The 20,922-nt window shown below is 42.4% G+C and overlaps 1 protein-coding gene across 6 annotated transcripts in view; it reads right to left on the bottom strand.

Moving 5' to 3' along the window:
- Positions 1-20,922, bottom strand: part of LOC143288972 (serine/threonine-protein kinase 26-like) — a 55,206-nt gene extending 34,284 nt beyond the window's left edge. For 2 of the 6 annotated variants that reach the window (XM_076597683.1, XM_076597685.1), the window contains exons 1-6: positions 20,244-20,922; positions 16,680-16,776; positions 7,167-7,400; positions 5,118-5,283; positions 2,735-2,892; positions 650-835 (exon numbers count right to left, since the gene is read on the bottom strand). In XM_076597683.1, coding sequence (XP_076453798.1) covers positions 650-835; positions 2,735-2,892; positions 5,118-5,283; positions 7,167-7,400; positions 16,680-16,721 — 786 coding nt within the window. In that variant the 5' untranslated portion in view covers positions 16,722-16,776; positions 20,244-20,922. The remainder of the gene's footprint in view (positions 1-649; positions 836-2,734; positions 2,893-5,117; positions 5,284-7,166; positions 7,401-16,679; positions 16,777-20,243) is intronic. The other 4 variants (XM_076597684.1, XM_076597686.1, XM_076597687.1 and 1 more) reach the window with 4 other exon arrangements.

Here is a 20,922-nt window from a genome sequence, read left to right as displayed (position 1 = left end):
ACGAAGGGGGTTCAGGCACTAAGCAGGTCTGCACATATGTTGACCTGGGAGATCGTAAAAAATCTCCACCCTTCACCCACCAGGCGCCGTCACCGTGATTCGAACCCGGGACCCTCAGATTGACAGTCCAACGCTTTAACCCCTCGGCTATTGCGCCCGCCGTTTAATGCTTACATAGCTGAAGGCAACAGAGGATGTCGAGTGTCTGTCACCACCCCCGTTCTTTCTTTATTTCCATCTCTCACAGCAGACATATCTACACCATAAATCTCCTCACCGTTTCAAAACGCACAAGAATGATGTAAATATTTTCATAAAGCTGTGAAAAAAAATAACATAAACATGTTGTTGTTGTTTTAAACCACACTAAGAAGAAAACTTAATATTCAGAAGATAATGTGAAAAAAAAAAAAAAAAAGTAATCTGAGGCACAAAAAAATAATATTGATAGGTACCATTTCCCCAAATGCTTTCCAATACTGCTGCTTCAGAGCAAAAACACTTGGCATCATCATACAGGAAAAAGGGTGTGGCCACATCATAAAGTTAAAAAAAAAAAGGGGGCGTGGCTTCATCAAAACGGCTAAAGTGGGTGTAGCTACACAACAAGCATGAATCAAAAAAAAAAAAAAAGATAAAGACAACTGACGTTTTCCGGGTCCTTGTTGAGGCAGATCTCCACAAAGTCCTTGAAGGCCTTGGTGTAGCTGCCCGTCAGCTGGGGCGGGTTGTTCTTGGGGATGAGGAACAGCACCCGCATGGGGTGAAGGTCCGAATTGGGCGGCTCCCCCTTGGCCAGCTCGATGGCCGTGATGCCCAGGCTCCAGATGTCCGCCTGCTCACACATTCACACACACATATATTTATAATACACATATATAATACATATATGTACACACTCACACACAAATAAATATAGATAACATACACAAACACACACACACACAAACACACATTCACACACACACACATACATATATTTATAATAAACATATATAATACATATATGTACACACACACACACACACACACACAAATAAATATAGATAACATATACATATACAGAGAGACACGCACACACACAAACACAAAAAAATGCACACACACACACACACACACACACAAATATATATTTAACATGCACACTTACACAGAAAGAGAGAGAAACACACACACACACACACACACACACACACACACACACATATGTCAGACCCCTGCCGGAGTCTGCACTAGTTGGGTCACGGTTAAGTATGTGTGATTAAACAACATATATCATGCACAAAATCATAAATTTGAAAAACTCCCATTGTACAATTCATTTTCATTCTTTTTTTCTTTTTTCTTTTTTTTTGGGGGGGGGGAATGTCTAATTCAGGAAGAAAATCAAATTTCCATTTTTCAGTTGAGGAGGCCAAAATTTCTATATATACCTGTCCTACCAACACTTGGGCCCAACACTTGGCTTATATCACAGATTGACATAAGTTTACATTTGGGCCAACAGCAAAGTGACAGCTGTATTATCAATGGTTTCTCCAGTCAATGGGAAACCATTTACAGCTTAGTCTTTTGTGTGAAAGACTATGACTCTCAAACTAGGAGGCAAAATTGCACTGGCTCTTAGTGCTGCAGCCTTGTGGGCTGGATGGCCTTTGGGAACCATCCCAACGCCGACTGTCCTAAAACCCTCTTGGCCGAGAGAGTGGGGATGTAACTTCGGCAAGACACTCTCCACTACAATCAAATTCTAGCCCAGATAGTTGGAACAGCAGTTGCCTCCTCTGCTGTTCTGATGGTCATAGTCGGACATGACGGACTATCATATATACCAGCACTCAATCCACAGAATGAGAGCCCAAACGCCAGTCTGAAATCTCTTCATGAATATATTCATTGAATAGCTGAAGCACGGGGAAAGGGCGAAGGCTGCATTCAGACCAAATCATATTGATTCCTAAAAATGCCTGTCTACACACAAATGCACCACCATTAATATTCACACGACGACAATGACGGTGGGACTGCATGTGTGTGCGCTGAGGAGGTGAATAAACAATATAAAAAAAAAAGAGAAAAAGTCGTATCATTCCACACTCTATTAGCCTTTCACATGAATCGATAAACCAAAGTCCCATGTGTAGCATGCACTTTGTAAAAGTACCCACGGCAACAAAACTGTTTTCCCTGGCAAAATCATGGAGGAAAAAATCCATCATGACAATCAAACAAATATACTTCCAGAAGAAAAAAAAAAGGACAAAATACATGGGTGGCGTTGCACTTAAAGAGGAAAGTGGCAGAATGGTTAAGACGCTCGTCTGCCACTACAGAGTCAATGAGGGCCTGGGTTCGAATCCTGCTCTCACCCTTTCTCCCACGTCTGACTGAAAAATCAAACTGAGCGTCTAGTCGTTCGGATGAGACGATAAACCGAGGTCCCGTGTGCAGCATGCACTTGACACTGTAAAAGAACCCACGGCTATGAGAGTGTTGTTCTGTGGCAAAAATTCTGTAGAAATCCACTCCAATAGGTACACAAATGCATGCTCTCAAGGCCTGACTAAGTGCGTTGGGTTATGCTGCTGGTCAGGCATCTGCCTTGCAGATGTGGTGTTGCCCCCTTGAGAAACGGAAACGGAAACTGTGGCACAGCAACGGTACATACGCCATTCTCACATCACACTGTCACCCCCTTCATCAAAGCAGATATCTCCAGTGCAACCCAACCCACCTTCGTGTCGTAGGCCGACTGCTTGATGACCTCAGGGGCCATCCAGAAGGGCGTGCCCACAAACGTCTGTCGTTTATTGGTCGTGTTGGTCAGCTGACCCGCCACGCCAAAATCGGCCAGCTTCACGTCCCCGTGTTCCGACAACAGCACGTTGGCCGCTGTCACAACCAATCAGAAAGGGAGGATTGTATTAATAATAATGACGGGCGCAATAGCCGAGTGGTTAAAGCGTTGGACTTTCAACCTGAGGGTCCCGGGTTCGAATCACGGTGACGGCGCCTGGTGGGTAAAGGGTGGAGATTTTTACGATCTCCCAGGTCAATAAATGTGCAGACCTGCTAGTGCCTGAACCCCCTTCATGTGTATATGCAAGCAGAAAATCAAATATGCACGTTAAAGATCCTGTAATCCATGTCAGCGCTCGGTGGGTTATGGAAACAAGAACATACCCAGCATGCACACCCCCGAAAACAGAGTATGGCTGCCTACATGGCGGGGTAAAAACGGTCATACACGTAAAAGCCCACAAGTGTGCATACGAGTAAACGTGGGAGTTGCAGCCCACAAATGAAGAAGAAGAAGTATTAATAATAATAATGTTGTTGTAAGGTCATTCATTACATACTGAGAATACCGTAGTCAGACTTTTTGAACACTTTATTCTATTCAAACATAGGTTACAGTGCAGAGAGAATCATGTACATCCAGAGAAAACAGTTGCTGGACTTTTTAACTCTCTCCATATGAACGGCGAAAGAGACGACGTTAACAGCGTTTCACCCCGATTACCATCATCAAAATATTGCAAGCGGAAGGCTCTTATACTGAAGAGGTGAATGTTGACAAAGAATACCACAATTCTGACGACGGAAGGTAAAGGTTGGGTCATTCAGACACCCACTCGACATCCGAGGGGTCTGTGTAGACGAGAAGAGAGGACTGGCCGTACTGAGTGAGTTAAACACTTGTTGTTCACTTGTTGTAAGGTTCGTTCATTACATCTAGAGAAAACAATGGTTGGAATTTTTGAACACTTTATTCTATTCAACTACAGGCTGCAGTACAGAAAGCATTACATCCAGAGAAAACAGTGGTTGGACTTTTAAACACTTTATTCTATTCAACTATAGGCTAAAGCATTACATCTAGAGTAAACAGCAGTTGGACTTTTAAACACTTTATTCTATTCAACCATAGGCTACATTACAGAGTTCTAGGTCTTCACAACACAGAGGGTCAGGGCGGAAATGTTGTGGGCGATCACTGCCTGCGAGGAAAGGAGCAGAGAGGCAAAGACAAAGAGAGTGATGCTAGAGCAATGGTAGGGATGGTTTTCACATTCCTTGACCTGTGGTGTCAGACTTATTTTTAGGCTTACTGCAGTCCCAGAGCTGCCCAAACACCACAGTTAACTGTGAGATCAAATTAGATCACTGCAGGGATCAGATTCTCGATCAAGCTTAGCTTTTGTTTGTGGTGCTACAATGCATCTTATACAGAAACCCGCAGGCAGATTTTGACATGGATAAGAAGATTAAGACGCATGCTTCCGCTAAGCTTGAAGCAAGCTTATCTTTTATGACAGACACATACATTCTCTCTCTCTCTCTCTCACACACACACACACATACACACACACTCCCCTCAAACACATTCACACACACACACACACACACACTCCCCTCAAACACATTCAGCTACCCCCTCTCCCATCCTTCCTCCTCCTCTCCCGCAACACCCCCTCCTGCCCTCCCTCACCCCCACCCTACATCAGACACAGACACACTCAGCCTCAAACAAATAAACTGATACAGCTACCCCCCCACCCCCCCTCACATCCTTCCTCCATCTCCCCCCCACTCACCCCCACCCCTCTCCGTCCCACGCTCCCTCACCCCCACCCCCAACATCACTCTTTCTGTAGTTCCTTTCCATAATGTCTGTTGTTAACGGCTGAGAATAAAGTAATAACTAATGTGTATTATTTGCGCAAATGGGTTTGTTTTTTTTCTTTCTCCATTCTTTTGACATGACTCTTAACTCACTCAGTACGGCTAGTCCTCTCTTCTCCTCTACACAGACCCCTCGGATGTCCAGTGGGTGTCTGAATGACCCAACCTTTAGCTTCCGTCGTCAGAATTGTGGTATTCTTTGTCAACATTTCACCTCTTCAGTATAAGAGCCTTCCGCTTGCAATATTTTGATGATGGTAATTGGGGTGAAACGCTGTTAACGTCGTCTCTTTCGCCGTTCGTATGGAGAGAGTTATTGTTTACATGGAATGTGTGTAAAAGATGTACGTATGTGTGTAACGTTTCAACGCCCCCCAAGGGGTCACAAGAAATCAACTATTCTGCCTTCGCCGGCTGCAGCAGTGACTGACCTTTGATGTCTCTGTGCAGCTTGCGCTCCGAGTGGAGGTAGTGGAGCCCATGGAGGATCTCCCGGATGATGATGGCGATGTCGTTCTCCGTGAAGGACCCGGCCTTCATCAGGTCCAGGGCCGAGCCCCCGCCCAGGTACTCCATGATGATCCACAGCTTGGACCCCTGGGTCACAGAGAGAGAGAGAGAGAGAGAGAGAGAGAGAGAGAGAGTGAAAGAATGAGAAAGAGAGAGATTGGGAGAAAGTGAGAGAGAGAGTGAAAGAATGAGAAAGAGAGAGATTGGGAGAAAGTGAGAGAGAGAGAGAGAGAATGAGAGAGAGATTGGGAGAAAGTGAGAGAGAGAGAGAGAGAGAGAGAGAGAGAGAGAGAGAGAGAGAGAGAGAAAGAATGAGAGAGATATTGGGAGAAATTGAGAGAGAGAAAGAATGAGAAAGAGAGATATTGGGAGAAAGTGGGAGAGAGAGAGAGACAGAGAGTGAAAGAATGAGAAAGAGAGATATTGGGAGAAAGTGGGAGAGAGAGAGAGAGAGAGAAAGAATGAGAAAGAGAGATATTGGGAGAAAATGGGGGAGAGAGAGAGAGAATGAGAAAGAGAGTAAGAATGAGAAAGAGAGAGATTGAGAAAAAGTGGGAGAGAGAGAGAGAGACTCAGAGAGAGAGAAACAGAGACAGTAAGACTGAGAGTGTGGGAGAGTGAAAGAGAGTGACAGAGAGAGACAGAGAGAGAGTGGGAGAATGGGATGGGATGGGAGAGACAGACATGAGAGATTCTCTCTCACACACACACACACACACACACTCTCTCTCTCTCTCTCTCTATCAAACACACACACATGCGCACACACACACAACACACACAAACACAAGTTTGACAACTGAACACAAGAGGAAACGAACATCAGGAAATCAATTCCTTTTTTCTACGAGTGACAATATGACAAATATCCGGTGGATGCCCCACAGAACCATCTGACAAGGTCTTCGCCGAACAAGCTCTGTAGTACCATGGTCTAACCCATGCCCTACAGGCTATAGAAACATCTTCACCAAACAAGCCCTATCTACAACCATGGCCTAATCTCATGCCCTAAGAAACATCTTCACCAAACAAGCCCTATCTACAACCATGGCCTAATCTCATGCCCTAAGAAACATCTTCACCAAACAAGCCCTATCTAAAACCATGGCCTAATCCCAAACCATCGCCTAACCCCATGCCCTATTAAAGCATTTCACCAAACAAGCCCTATCTAAAACCATGGGCTAATCCAATGCCCTAGAGAAACATCTTCACCAAACAAGCCCTATCTACAACCATGGCCTAATCTCATGCCCTAAGAAACATCTTCACCAAACAAGCCCTATCTACAACCATGGCCTAATCTCATGCCCTAAGAAACATCTTCACCAAACAAGCCCTATCTACAACCATGGCCTAATCCCATGCCCTAAGAAACATCTTCACCAAACGAGCCCTATCTAAAACCATGGCCTAATCCCACGCCCTAAGAAACATCTTCACCAAACAAGCCCTATCTAGAACCATGGCCTAATCCCATGCCCTAAGAAACATCTTCACCAAACAAGCCCTATCTACAACCATGGCCTAATCCCATGCCCTAAGAAACATCTTCACCAAACAAGCCCTATCTAGAACCATGGCCTAATCCCATGCCCTGTAGAAATATTTCACCAAACAAGCCCTATCTAAAACCATGGCCTGTCCCATGCCCTGTAGAAATATTTCACCAAACAAGCACTATCTAAAACCATGGCCTATCCCATGCCCTACTTCACCAAACAAGCCCTATCTAGAACCATGGCCAAATGTTAATTCAATGCCCTATAGAAACATTTCACCAAACAAGCCCTATCTAGAAACATGACCTAATCCAGTGCCCTAAAGAAACACCTTCAACAAAGAAAACAAAAACATGGCCTATCCCATGCCCTACAGAAACATCTTCATGGCCCAATCTAATGCCCCTATAGAAACACCTCCACCAAACAAGCCCTACCTCCCAGCAACCAACCCCACGTCCTCACCTTGAGGTAGGAGCCAAAGTACTTGGTGACAAAGGGACTGTCGCACTGGGACAGCACCATGATCTCCTGCTGGATGTCCTCAATCTCATCCTCGGCCTCCTCCAGGTCGATGATCTTGATGGCCACCACCTCCTGGGAGCGCGTGTCGATGCCCTTGAACACCTCCCCGAAGGAACCCTTGCCGATGCGCTCCAGCTTGGTGAAGCGCTCCTCAGGGTCCACTGTCTGACGCCCCTGGAGAGATACGGATACGGATATGGATAGTTTATTCAATAAAGGCCATGGTCCCTCATGAAGGGGGTACAGTGAATCAACATTCAAAATCAAAACCTTACAAATTACAAAAGTAAATGATAAACTGCAAATGATAATCCACAAATTGGATAATGCGCAAATAATAATAATTAACTACATAATACACTGCGAAACTTAAAAGCCTTATATAAGTAAATAGCAAACTGTTTTATAATAGTTTCGTTAGTTGATGACATAAGCATGGCAAGTCGAAATAAAGTAGGGTGTCTATAATATTTTTGTGGAATCCACTCATGTCTAAGGTCATTCAAAGCAGGGCAACACAACACAAAGTGAAGTTTGGTTTCTTCAGCACGTCTGCATAGCAAAGGACAACTAAGATCAGAGACACTGGACTTTCGATAATGATAATGATGAAGAAATATGTCAGAAATTCCAAATCGGAACCTGGCTGTGATATTTATCTCTGGAGAGAGAGAAAGAGAGAGAGGGGGGGAGATAAATACTGCTAAGTATTTCATCAGTTTATTATACTACCGTCTGATGTCCATGGAGAGACAGAAAAATATACAGCTTGGTATTTATCAGCTTACTGGACCACAGTCTTGACTCCAGTGGAGAGAGAGAGAAGGGGGGTTATTACAATATTAGATTACTGGAAAACCCTTAAAAAGAGTGGGGAAAGTACAGCTTCATATCATTTGATAACAGATTACTGGAAAACCATCTGGCACCCTTGAAAAGTGGGGGAAAGTACAGCTTCATATCATTTGATAACAGATTACTGGAAAACCATCTGGCACCCATGGAAAGAGGGAGGGGGGGTAGTACAGCTTGGCATTTATTAGTTTATTGAATCACTTTCTGAAGCCCCTAGAAAGACAGGAAGAAAAAAAGTACAGCTTGGTATAGATTATTGGTTTACTTGACCACCGTCTTGATGCCACTGGAGAAAGAGAAAGAGAAAAAAAAAGTATAGCTTGGTATTTTATTAGCTGATTGGAACACCATCTGAAACTACAGGAGAGATACAGGGGGGGGAAAAAGTGCAGCTTGGTATTTTATTAGCTGATTGGAACACCATCTGAAGTTGCAGGAGAGCAACAGGGGGGGGGGGAAAAAAAAGTACAGCTTGGTATTTTATTAGCTGATTGGAACACCATCTGAAGCTACAGGAGAGACACAGGGGGGAAAAAAGTACAGCTTGGTATTTTATTAGCTGATTGGAACACCATCTGAAGCTACAGGAGAGACACAGGGGGGAAAAAAGTACAGCTTCATTTTTTCCTGTTTGTTTTTATTAGTTAATTGGACTACAAATTTGACACTCCTGGAGAGAGAGAGAGAAGGGTGAAAAAAACAGAAACAGCTTGGAATTTGTTTATCAGAAGACAGTTTCACAACCTTCGAGAGAGGGGGAGAACTACAACTTGGTATCATTAGTGTACTTCTTCTTCTTCTTCTGCGTTCACTCGTATGCCCACGAGTGGGCTTTTACGTGTATGACCGTTTTTACCCCGCCATGTAGGCAGCCATACTCTGTTTTCGGGGGTGTGCATGCTGGGTATCTTCTTGTTTCCATAACCCACCGAACGCTGACATGGATTACAGGATCTTTAACGTGCGTATTTGATCTCCTGCTTGCATATATACACACGAAGGGGGTTCAGGCACTAGCAGGTCTGCACATATGTTGACCTGGGAGATCGGAAAAATCTCCACCCTTTACCCACCAGGCGCCGTCACCGTGATTCGAACCCGGGACCCTCAGATTGACAGTCCAACGCTTTAACCCCTCGGCTATTGCGCCCATCCATTAGTGTACTGAATCACTACTTTCCGATGCCCGTGGAGAAAGAGATCACCTCCCCCCCCCAGCCCCCTCCCCCCCCAAAAAAAAGAAAGAAGGGGGGAGCTGTAATCCATGTTAGCTGTAAATAGGTTACGAAAACAAGAACCTATCCACCAAACACTGCCCACCCCTCACACCCTCACCCTCGAAAACAGTGTCTGGCTGCCTACTTGGTGGGGTAAAAACGACCATTAACTCACTCAGTACGGCCAGTCCTCTCTTCTCCTCTACACAGACCCCTCGGATGTCCAGTGGGCGTCTGAATGACCCAACCTTTAGCTTCCATCGTCAGAACTGTGGTATTCTTTGTCAACATTCACCTCTTCAGTATAAGAGCCTTCCGCTTGCAATATTTTGATGATGGTAATTGGGATGAAACGCTGTTAACGTCGTCTCTTTCGCCGTTCGTATGGAGAGAGTTAAAAAAAAGCCCACTCATAAATATCAGTGAACGGTGTGAGCTGCAAGCCCATGAATGCGTAACCAGGGAGAAGACATGTTTATTAACGATTACTTCCTGGAAAGAAACGACATCCCCAGGGCAGCGCTTTTTCTCCTGTCTTGACCCAGTGGTGTGGAACAAAATGCATTTTTCAGTTTCTCACGGGTATTCCCCAGTTCAGTTTTTTATAAATAAAAGTTTCTTAAAAACTTGTCTCTTCTGTTCTGCCCACCATCTTCTTGACTAACTAAAGTGTTTCTTGGGTTTTTTTCCCCTGGCTGTGTGTGTACAAGTGAAGGGGGGTGTTTTGTAACATCAATGTGTGTCTGTGAGTGCACACACTTGTTCGTGTATGGTGTACTTGAGGTATTTATATACATGTTATGTATGTATAACTTTCTGTTACAAATGCCACGAGCTGAGTCAGCTTCCACTGTGGGAGGTGCCAGCATCAATCTGCATAATTATAATTATCGTTATTTTTATGACCACTACCAGTATTATCATTGTTACTTAGAACCCAGCCATTAAATCATCTCTGAAAACACTGTCAATATCACTTTATCAGTCCTGTACAACAGGGGGGGGGGAGGAGAGTGGTCCGACCTATTCTGGCAACATGCATTGTATTGTATTGTATTGTACTGTACTGTACTATACTATACTGTACTGTACTGTACTGTATTTCACACATATGTATTTCTTTTTTCTCTTTAAATTTTTTTTTTTTTTGTTGATCACAACAGATGTCTCTGTGTGAAATTCGGGCTGCTCTCCCCAGGGAGAGTGCGTCACTATACTATAGTGCCACCCCTTTTTAAAAAATTTTTTCCTGCATGCAGTTTTATTTCTTTTTCCTATTGAAGTGGATTTTTCTACAGAATTTTGCCAGAAACAACCGTTTTGTTGCCGTGGGTTCTTTTATGTGCGCTAAGTGCATGCTGCACACCGGACCTCTGTTTATTGTATCACCGAATGACTAGCGTCCAGACCACCTCTCAAGGTCTAGTGGAAGGGGGGAGAAAATATCGGCGGCTGGGCAGTGATTCAAACCAGCGCACTCAGATTCCCTCGCTTCCGAGGCGGACGCGTTACCTCTAGGCCATCACTCCACGCTGTACTGTACAGTATAATATCGCAGTGCACTGTGTTGTGTTGCTGTGCTGTTAAACTAAAGCAGCTCAACAAACACACAGCAATGTATCAAAGGCAGGGTTCACTGTTCTCATTCATCTTTCTGACATTCACCTAATTATCTTTCTGACAATCTTTGTGCTGATTTGCATATTCTCAAAGAATACTATCATACAGGAACTGACAGCCTGAAACATAAATTAAAGGACATCTGACCAACCACATGATGAAATCAATCGCACCTTTAAGGCAAAAACTGACAGGATTATGTTCCATCTTGGTAAACACATGCAAGACATTTGTGCAGGCATATAAATTGCATTATCATATCCTATCTCTAAGCCCAAATCATAACATTCCCTTCTTACTGTGTCCAATTCTTTCGATTCAAATGGACTTTGGTACTGACTCTGAGTCACTTCATGCTTCAGAACGCGTGTTACATATTTCCTCATTTATCCACAAATACAGACTCCGACAAACTCAACAGGGAAGAAACAAAAAACAAAACAAAAAAAATACAAGTCCACTGACATCACTAGTTAAAAACATACAAACAAATCCAAAAAACCCATACTTTTACAAGCATCGCGGAAGCAGATATGACTAAAGGCAGGACACATGTGCGGACAGGACTTGTCACCACTTTCCCTGACCATCTGAAAAGTTCAGCCGTGCAAGCGTATCTGTGTGCGTGCATGTGACCTACACTTCACACATCACACGATTTCCCTTTTTATCTTTGTCACCCTGTCCAGTGACTTGTGACTAACTTCCTGTCTCACCATTCCCCATTTTTTGAAAGCTGTCGTTTGAAACTTCCTCACTCCTGTGTCTCTGTCAACACCGATCTCTGTGCTGCGTCAGTATCACTTTAATTTCCTGTTCATTTTACTTCACTGGATTAAAAAACAAAAACAAAAACAAAAAAAAACATCAAGAATATCTGTCACTGAGAATTTCCCCACACCTTGGTTCATAATAATATACACTAAGCCCCAGGAAGAAAAATCTATAACACACTGGTTCATATGATAATAGGTAACACAGGAATTCACATACAAAGGGTACAAACAATGGTTCAAAACATGCAGGAAATCACACATGCTGAACAACCTGAAATGAGAAACAAGGAGACAGTTACAAAGGAAGTGTCACAAAACGGTCCATCTGCTGCATATGGACAGCCCGTATTGATTTTTTGTTTTTTTTGCTGTTTTTCAGCAATCGCAATACATTACACTGAATTTGGATGGAACACCAGTATAGCACCAAAACATAAGCAACAATGGAACAGAATGAACATGCAGTAATGTGTCACACACACACACACACATGCAAATACAATCACACAGACAACACAACACAACACAACACATGCACACACACATGCAAACACACACGCACATTGTATACAAACACACAGACAACACAACACAACCAAACACAACTCGCACACACACATACACACACACACACATAATCACACACACACACACACACAACCCAACCCAAATGCACGCACAAACACACAAACATACACACACAATCACACACACACAACGCAACCCAACCCAAACACACGCATGCATGCACACACACACACACAAAAAAGGGCGGAAACATTTTCACCTGAAAAAAAAGTGTAGCCACCAGTGTCTGCAGTGCAGTATAAATTTTGTTCTGTCACTACGCAAATGACAGGAAAAGGGAGGAACCCACACCCCATTGTTATCGACATCAATGGTTTCTCCACTGCAGTGAGAATTTATTTACAGCTCAGTCGTTTGTGAAGGACTATGAGAGGACTCTCACACTGGGACAGGAGGTAAAAAAACAAAAACAAGAAAGGCAAGGCCTTCAAGACTCACTTGTGATAAATTAAGTCCCCTAGCATTAATTACAGAGTAATTTCCCTTTTTTACTATCTGCACCAAAACGTTTGCAAAATAAATCAAAATTCCATGCTTAGCAAAAGAAGTTCCTGTTTGAACAAAAAATGATAATAATGACTCCTCTTGTTGCTGTGTCAGAATAAGAGGTCAAAGTGCCAAGTTTAGAGAATACAAAAAATATAAATATAACAGTAAATGCAGTTTGCATATAATTAGGCTTCTTTTTTTTTTCTTTTTTTTGTGCCCATCCCAGAGGTGCAATATTGTTTTAAACAAGATGACTGGAAAGAACTGAATTTTTTCCTATTTTTATGCCAAATTTGGTGTCAACTGACAAAGTATTTGCAGAGAAAATGTCAATGTTAAAGTTTACCACGGACACACAGACACACGGACACACACACACAGACAACCGAACACCGGGTTAAAACATAGACTCACTTTGTTTACACAAGTGAGTCAAAAATGCACTGGCCCTTAATGAGCACTGCAGCCTTGTGGGCCAGGTCACCTTTGAGGACCATCTACAGGGTACACAGCTAACCTACTCTGCCACACACAGACTACAGCCCTCACACTGGGCCACCTTTTGGTTCATGCTTTCTTATATTCATAATTACTAAGTAATAATTATTATTTACAATGTTTTAAAGGGAATATATATGTGAAATGCTTGCTATGAAAAAAACCAAACTTATACATTTCATTGATGCTGTTCAATGAAGTCATGTTTATTGTTGTTTTCGTGTGTGTGTGTGTGTGTGTGTGTGTGTGTGTGTTGGGAAATTGTATTGTTTTGCCACACCTGATGCTACTTCTCCTTTTTTTAGACAATAAAGTTCTTCTTCCAGATCTCCTCTTTGCTCTCTTGTTTCCATGATGTGATGTTCAAGAATGTATAAATTTTACTCTTTTCCTCCTTTTTTTCATTTCTCGTATTCCTTTGACTGCTTGATAGATATTCTTTACAAGGGTAAGATGAAAGCAGGTCACTTACTGCTTATTCCTTTTCCCTCAATTAAAACAAAAAATGTTATTTCGATTTTTCTTCACCGTTCATGGGCTGCAACTCCCAAAGTCACTCTAAAACTGTACATACATACATGTACAAGTGAGCTTTTATGTGTATAACCTTCTTCTTCTTCTGCGTTCACTCGTATGCACACGAGTGGGCTTTTACGTGTATGGCCGTTTTTACCCCGCCATGTAGGCAGCCATACTCCGTTTTCGGGGGTGTGCATGCTGGGTATGTTCTTGTTTCCATAACCCACCGAATGCTGACATGGATTACAGGATCTTTAATGTGCGTATTTGATCTTCTGCTTGCATATACACACGAAGGGGGTTCAGGCACTAGCAGGTCTGCACATCTGTTGACCTAGGAGATCGTAAAAATCTCCACCCTTTACCCACCAGGCACCGTCACCGTGATTCGAACCCGGGACCCTCAGATTGACAGTCCAACCCTTTAACCACTCAGCTACTGCGCCCATCTGAAAGCAGGTCACTTACTGCTTAATCCTTTTCCCTCAATTAAAACAAAAAAATTTATTTCTATTTTTCTTCACCGTTCATGGGCTGCAACTCCCAAAGTCACTCTAAAACTGTACATACATACATGTACAAGTGTATAACCATTTTGCACAACCATGCAGGCTGCTTTTTTTTTTTTTTTTACTGGGGGAGGGAGGCGCGAGGGGGACGTGGGGGGAGGGGGGGTGCATGCTGTTCTTATTTCCATAACCCACCACCGAACCCTGACATGGATTACAGGGAATCTTTAACGTGGATGTTTGACCTTCTGCATGCTTAAATACAAACAAACAGGGTTCAGACACTAAGGACATCTGTTGACCTGGAAGATAAAAATAATAAAAATTAAATAAAAAAAAAACCCTCCAGCCTCAGCCCACCAGGCGTCATTACCGGGATTTGAACCTAGGACCCTCAGATAGAAAGTTCAACGCTTTCAGTTCAACCACTTGTTGCTCCTGTTGTCGTTTTCACCACCCACCCACTTATGAAACTGTTCATCCTTTTTATTTTTCTTTACTGCTTCCTCACTCAGTCAAACTGAAAATCATTGTACTTCTCTCTCACACTGACAACACAAACTGACAAAGGTCAACAAAGGGAAGACAAAAAACCTGGGATACCTCACCCAAATAATGGTGGTTTCTCTTTCCGATTGTAAAATTCAATGCACATACTGTTTTGTGGGGGGGTGGGGGGTGGGGATGGGGGGTTTGGTCTTTTTTTTTTTTTAAAGCTACAGTATCAACACATCAATATCATGAACATGGAAAACAATGGTTATGTTTTTGTTGTTGTTTTTTGCACATCCATGCCAAGGGCATTAAATCCCATAACTTCAGATGCTGAGCTGATTTTCATACATCAAACAACAGAACCACCAGCCACAACCACCTTCATTTGTATCCTGTTTGTGGTTTTGCTTTGTTTTGTTTCTTTTCTTGTTGTTGTTGTTGTTGTTGGTGGTGGTGGTGGTGGTTTTTTGGGTTTGTTTTTTTTTTTTCCAAGGGACTGCTTGGGGCAAGTAGATCATCGTGTCAGGCAATTAATGTCCTGACCAAACTTGCCCCACTGGGCAAGTGTTTTCTTTTCAAGACATTGACAAGCATGTTGTGTTTAAAAAAAATATCCCATGCCCCCCCCCCCCTCCACTGCCCCCCCCCTACCCCTCCCACACACCCACACACACCCCTCCCCATCTCCCGATCATCAGACTCTTAAGGCAGTGTTTTGCCACGTGAGAGAGAAAACTTGTTTTAGCTGTTCAAAACAACATTTATCTTTTGTGAAACCCAACAAAACAAATATCAGTTAAGGGTTTCACTGCTTCTCTGTGTGTGTGTGTGTGTGAGAGAGAGAGAGAGAGAGAGAGAGAGAGAGAGAGAGAGAGACTGTGTGTGTGTGTGTGTGTGTGTGCGCGCGCGCGCGCGCGCACACACGCATGTGATGCATGTAAGTTTCGGAAAGTAGGGCAAGTGCAAAATCCGTCCAGGCAAGTGAATTTGCCAATGACTTGCCTGACTAGGCAAGTGGGAAAAAGCTTCAAAAAGGTTAATGTCAGTCCCTGATTACGGACGTTTTCTTGTCCATATTAGTATGTAGATATTTCGATAATCATGAATGATGCTGCAGGTGATGACTGACGTTGCTCTGTTTTTGTGACAGAAATGTGAGAATTGGAGAGGGTTACTGACGGGCGCAATAGCCGAGTGGTTAAAGCGTTGGACTGTCAATCTGAGGGTCCCGGGTTCAAATCACGGTGACCGTGCCTGGTGGGTAAAGGGTGGAGATTTTTACGATCTCCCAGGTCAACATATGTGCAGACCTGCTAGTGCCTGAACCCCCTTCGTGTGTATATGCAAGCAGAAGATCAAATACGCACATTAAAGATCCTGTAACCCATGTCAGCGTTCGGTGGGTTATGGAAACAAGAACATACCCAGCATGCACACCCCCGAAAACGGAGTATGGCTGCCTACATGGCGGGGTAAAAATGGTCATACACGTAAAAGCCCACTCGTGTGCATACGAGTGAACGCAGAAGAAGAAGAAGAAGAAGAGAGGGTTATTTCTGTGTGCCTTCAAGACAGCTCAATTAAATGTGCACTATAAGTATATTTTACATTGCAGACTGATACAATCTTATTTCCAGAAATGTTTCATTTCCATTAAGTGCCGTGTCACAGACCTCATTTCAAAAAGTTTATAAAGATCATGGATAATTCAGTTAACCCTAATTTTTTTTTTTTTTTAATATGGATCCAACAGTGATACAATCATAAATCAAAATCAGTTCAAGTTTTCCTCTTCTTGTCTTTAATTTAAGTACCATCTTTTGACACAACTCCAAATAGAAAAAAGAAAAAGAAAAGGACAACAATAATTCTGTTACTGTCACTTACGTGCACATCTCGCCTGTTCTTGTTGTCCTGACTGTGGCTCATTATACTGGATCTGTCGTCCCCACAGTTCACCAATGACAGGGCAGCTCACAAAACACTGCCAGCACACAACAGTCAAAACAGAAAAAGTACAGAGATAATAAATAATCACTGACAACTTATCACAACCAACAACAGCAACACAACATTTGAATTAAAACAACAGTAATAAAAGAAGTCATTTGTGATATAATGACATAATACTAATAGTCCTGGACCACAAAATATGAATGATTTTTTTTTTATTTTGCATCAAAAACCGGACACAGAGCTTCAAGCCACAAATGTCCAGCCAGTTTTGATGACTCATGAGTTTGATGATGTAGTATGTAAGCGATGGTACATGGGGCCTTTACATTAAAGCTTGCAGATGTCAAGGAAAGAAGTGTGCACAGACATCTTTCACCAAGAAGTTCAGGGAAAACAGGATGTGCACATCCTGCTGTTACAGATGTTGCATCCCAAACCTGGACCAGGCAAATAAAGCTGAGATTATCATGATTACGTTTTACTGTGTATCGCTTGCAAAAAAAAACCCAAAAAAAACACACACACAAAAATGTCCACATATGCAAAAGCGTGTGCGCGCGCACGCACACACACACACACACACATTACTATGCAGTGACCCTGTTCATTACTGGAACTGGATCCAATCAAAAAACTGTTCTGTCTGTGTTAAAACTGAGTGACAGACCTGGATCTCAGATCTATGCAGGAAACCTTAGCTGCATGTGTGCTTGCTTATGATGTATTACTGCATATCAATCATCGAATGTATATTTGTGCATGCATTTCAAATGCATGCACAAATATAATTTTCTGTTATCACATTTTGACATATTAAGATGTGCCAAGTTCTGCATATCCTATGTTGCTTTAACTTTTAAGTGCTATAACGTATGCTGATCATATTATCAGACTTATCTTTGAAGTTAAAAACAATGGAAAATGAAGCTTGCAAAAATAATCTGTTTGCATGCAGTCTATGTCTGTGATGCATATGATATGCATGTGTGTGTGTGTGTGTGTGTGTGTGTCTGTGATGTGTGTGTGTGTGTGGATATGTGTGAGTGGATGTGCAAACATTTACATTATGTGTGTGTTGGCAAATCTATAGTGCACATATGCATGGAATCACACATACCCGCACTTTACATGCTCGCACATACATAAACATGATAAATTTTGATATAAACATATTTGGACAAAATACATAAATGGTGAAGGGGCTGCAAAACACAGCAATAAAAAAAAACACACATCACAGTGCTGTGCAACAGTCTACTGGCTGTAGGATAAAAATCATATATTCACCCTCGTCACCAACACTGCTTATTACAAGCTACTGCCTGTGGGTATGATGGTGATCAATCTCTTGACAAGCCGTCCTTCTGCGCTAAATATTTTACTCCTGCCGTCTGGGTCATGCATTCTCCCTCACTGTCGCAAAACATGATTCATCCACTTGGTCAGCCCCCAGGACTCGCAGAAACACAGGGAGAAGAAGCAAAAGAGGGTGAGAAAGAATGAGCTGAATATTGATTTGCAACACCCCCCCCCCCCCCCCTTTTTTTTTTACTTTCTCTTTCTTTGAAATTTTATTGACTGATACTGGCAATTAGTTTGTCATCAGATTAAACCAGGAAAAGTATTGTTTTTGGCTGCTTTCCTTATTTCACTTGCAATCTGAATCACAGAGAGAGAGGAGAGAGAGAGAGAGAGAGAGAGAGAGAGAGAGAGAGAGAGAGAGAGAGAGAGAGATCTATATCGACATCAGTAAATAAAAAGATCGCTTAGCATTACCAGGGTTCAAACTGCCACTTCCTCTGCTGGTCTGAGTCAAGAAGTCTTTCATTCATAACCACCATCAGGCTTGAATTCCACCCATTTCAGTACCACACCACGAGCCAGACCATACATTTTTTTTTTTTAGTACAGTATGAGATTTCTCTACAACTGTACAAGCAGTTGCCACACTCGCAGAATGATCAAATTATGACTGATAGACTATCAGAACACACTGTATCTGATCCATTCTATGTAGTATCTATTCTTATCTCTATGTACACAACAGTATGAGTATCTCATCACTATTAATACTATTACTGTTGTCAATCTTCCCTTGTGTTATTCTTTATGTTCCCAGCAAGGCATATAATATGATGAAGGCCAAACAGTTTACAGAACAGACCACTACTGATATTGTAACTTGTAAAGCACTGTCATCTCTATGAATATAATATTATTTTTGCCAGACCAATACTCTGCACTGCACTGAAACACTTCTCTCTGCTACAGTACAAGTGTGTGTGGACAGGACTGAGCAGCAAAATATTTCGATGAACCGAAGACAAGGTGGTATTCTACTATTCACTCTTTAAGTTTAGGTCAAGTCCTATTCTCATTGGGATCTGTCAAAATATTTACTTGTATGCATGTGCTTCAGTTGTGACTATATTTACCTTCAGTGTTTCATACAATGGTGCTATAGATGAACTTTTAAACCGCATCCACACCCCTATCTGTCTCTTTATCACTATCATATTTTACCTCTTCCCATTTTCCATATGACACACAAGTCAAGTGTGTAATCAGACTCTGTGTATGTATGTGTATAGCAGCTGCTATGTACATATGCATACATATCAAAATGTATATACATATCAAAATGTATACATGTATGCAGTGTGTGTGTGTGTGTGTGTGTGTGTGTGTGTGTGTGTGTGTGTGAACCAGTAAATATCATAATCCTCTGGTCATCTGAACTAGTATTGGTACTATCAGTATCCATACAAGCAATAAATTTCAAAGGGATATATCTACTCTAGGCTTGGTTGGAGGAGGATGAATGGGGGGGAAGGGGGCTATAAATCATGCGACCAAACCTGTCTGGGGCCTTTCAGCAGCCTAAACATGATGCTAAATCCTACATGGCAAACTTAAAGTCCTATAATTATAAACTTCTTTTTTGTGGGGGTGGGGGGGATATGTTGGATGGGTGGAGGGGGGGGAGGGGCGTGGGTGGTGGTTGTGGTTTTACTGCTGGAACTTGGAAGGAATCAGGAGATGTCCCTTTGATCATAAAATGATTAATTTTATTCAATTGTCTGATTACTTTTACCAGCTTGATATCCAATTTCACGTTAACATGAGCGGACCATTTCTCTCTTTTCCTTGACATCGGAAGGTTTTGAATAGTCAAGTGGTCTAACAAGATCCGACAGACCAAAGAATGAACTACATGCACAGTAAATCATTTGGGCTCCAAAGTCATCGGTGACCATACGATCTTGTTTTGGGAACCCAACTATTCCAAAAATCTGTGAATTCACAACTGAATAAGACTCAGTCGTGCCCTCCACAACAGACCGAAGATCGGCTGTCCGACACCGTATCTTAGCTTTCAGTGGGTTTTCCAAAGTGCATCAATGACTTTTCCTATCAAATTTAATTCAGTCTCTGTAACATGTTATAACATACTGTGGATTAAAATGTGTTATACTGTGCTGATAAACTACTCACCTGCCCCAAATAAAGACACACAACAATCAGGTGGGCCCACACTGAAACAGGATTTTCGTCCGCTTGACTGATGCACACACACCAACACTTTCAGTCCTTGCACAATTACAACTTTTGTCAGTCAAAGCATGAAATGTGCTACTTCACGCCACGCAGCAAATAAACTGAAAAGGAATGTAAGAAGTATTGTCTGATTTTAGGACAAGATTCTTGGTTCCAAAGCAACATTTTCACTTCCAAAAGTAACTTGCCAACACCGACAGATAGCCGCCATCTTGTATCAGGGTGTGTCTATTTTCTTCGTGGTCTTCTTCCGCCTATAAAAAGTAGTACATGCATAAGATACGTCATAAATCCGTTGATCGAGATTAAAAATGATTTGTTTTGGTTGAGAGATAATGCTGGGTAGAGTTGTGTAGGTAACTCAGACTTGAACATTTAATCAGATAACAATTTATAAAACCCTTTTGTCATCTTCGGCATGTTGTCCACAGGTGGGGAATAAATACCATCGCTTTGATAGTCGCCGCAAGGTATGCAACGCTCTTGTCGTGACACTTGTCAATGAATACGCAGTTATGGTTTTACACACCGCCGGGCCTCTTTGAAAACAAAAACAGTGGTTGATCTGTTTGGTTTGACTCAGAAAACAAGATTGGAGTCGCAGATTAAGGCATCT

The sequence above is a fragment of the Babylonia areolata genome, chromosome 13, assembly GCF_041734735.1.
Source record: "Babylonia areolata isolate BAREFJ2019XMU chromosome 13, ASM4173473v1, whole genome shotgun sequence".
Classification (NCBI taxonomy): domain Eukaryota; kingdom Metazoa; phylum Mollusca; class Gastropoda; order Neogastropoda; family Buccinidae; genus Babylonia; species Babylonia areolata.
Note: the sequence above shows the minus strand (reverse complement) of the source record. Positions and strands in the feature narration are given on the sequence as shown.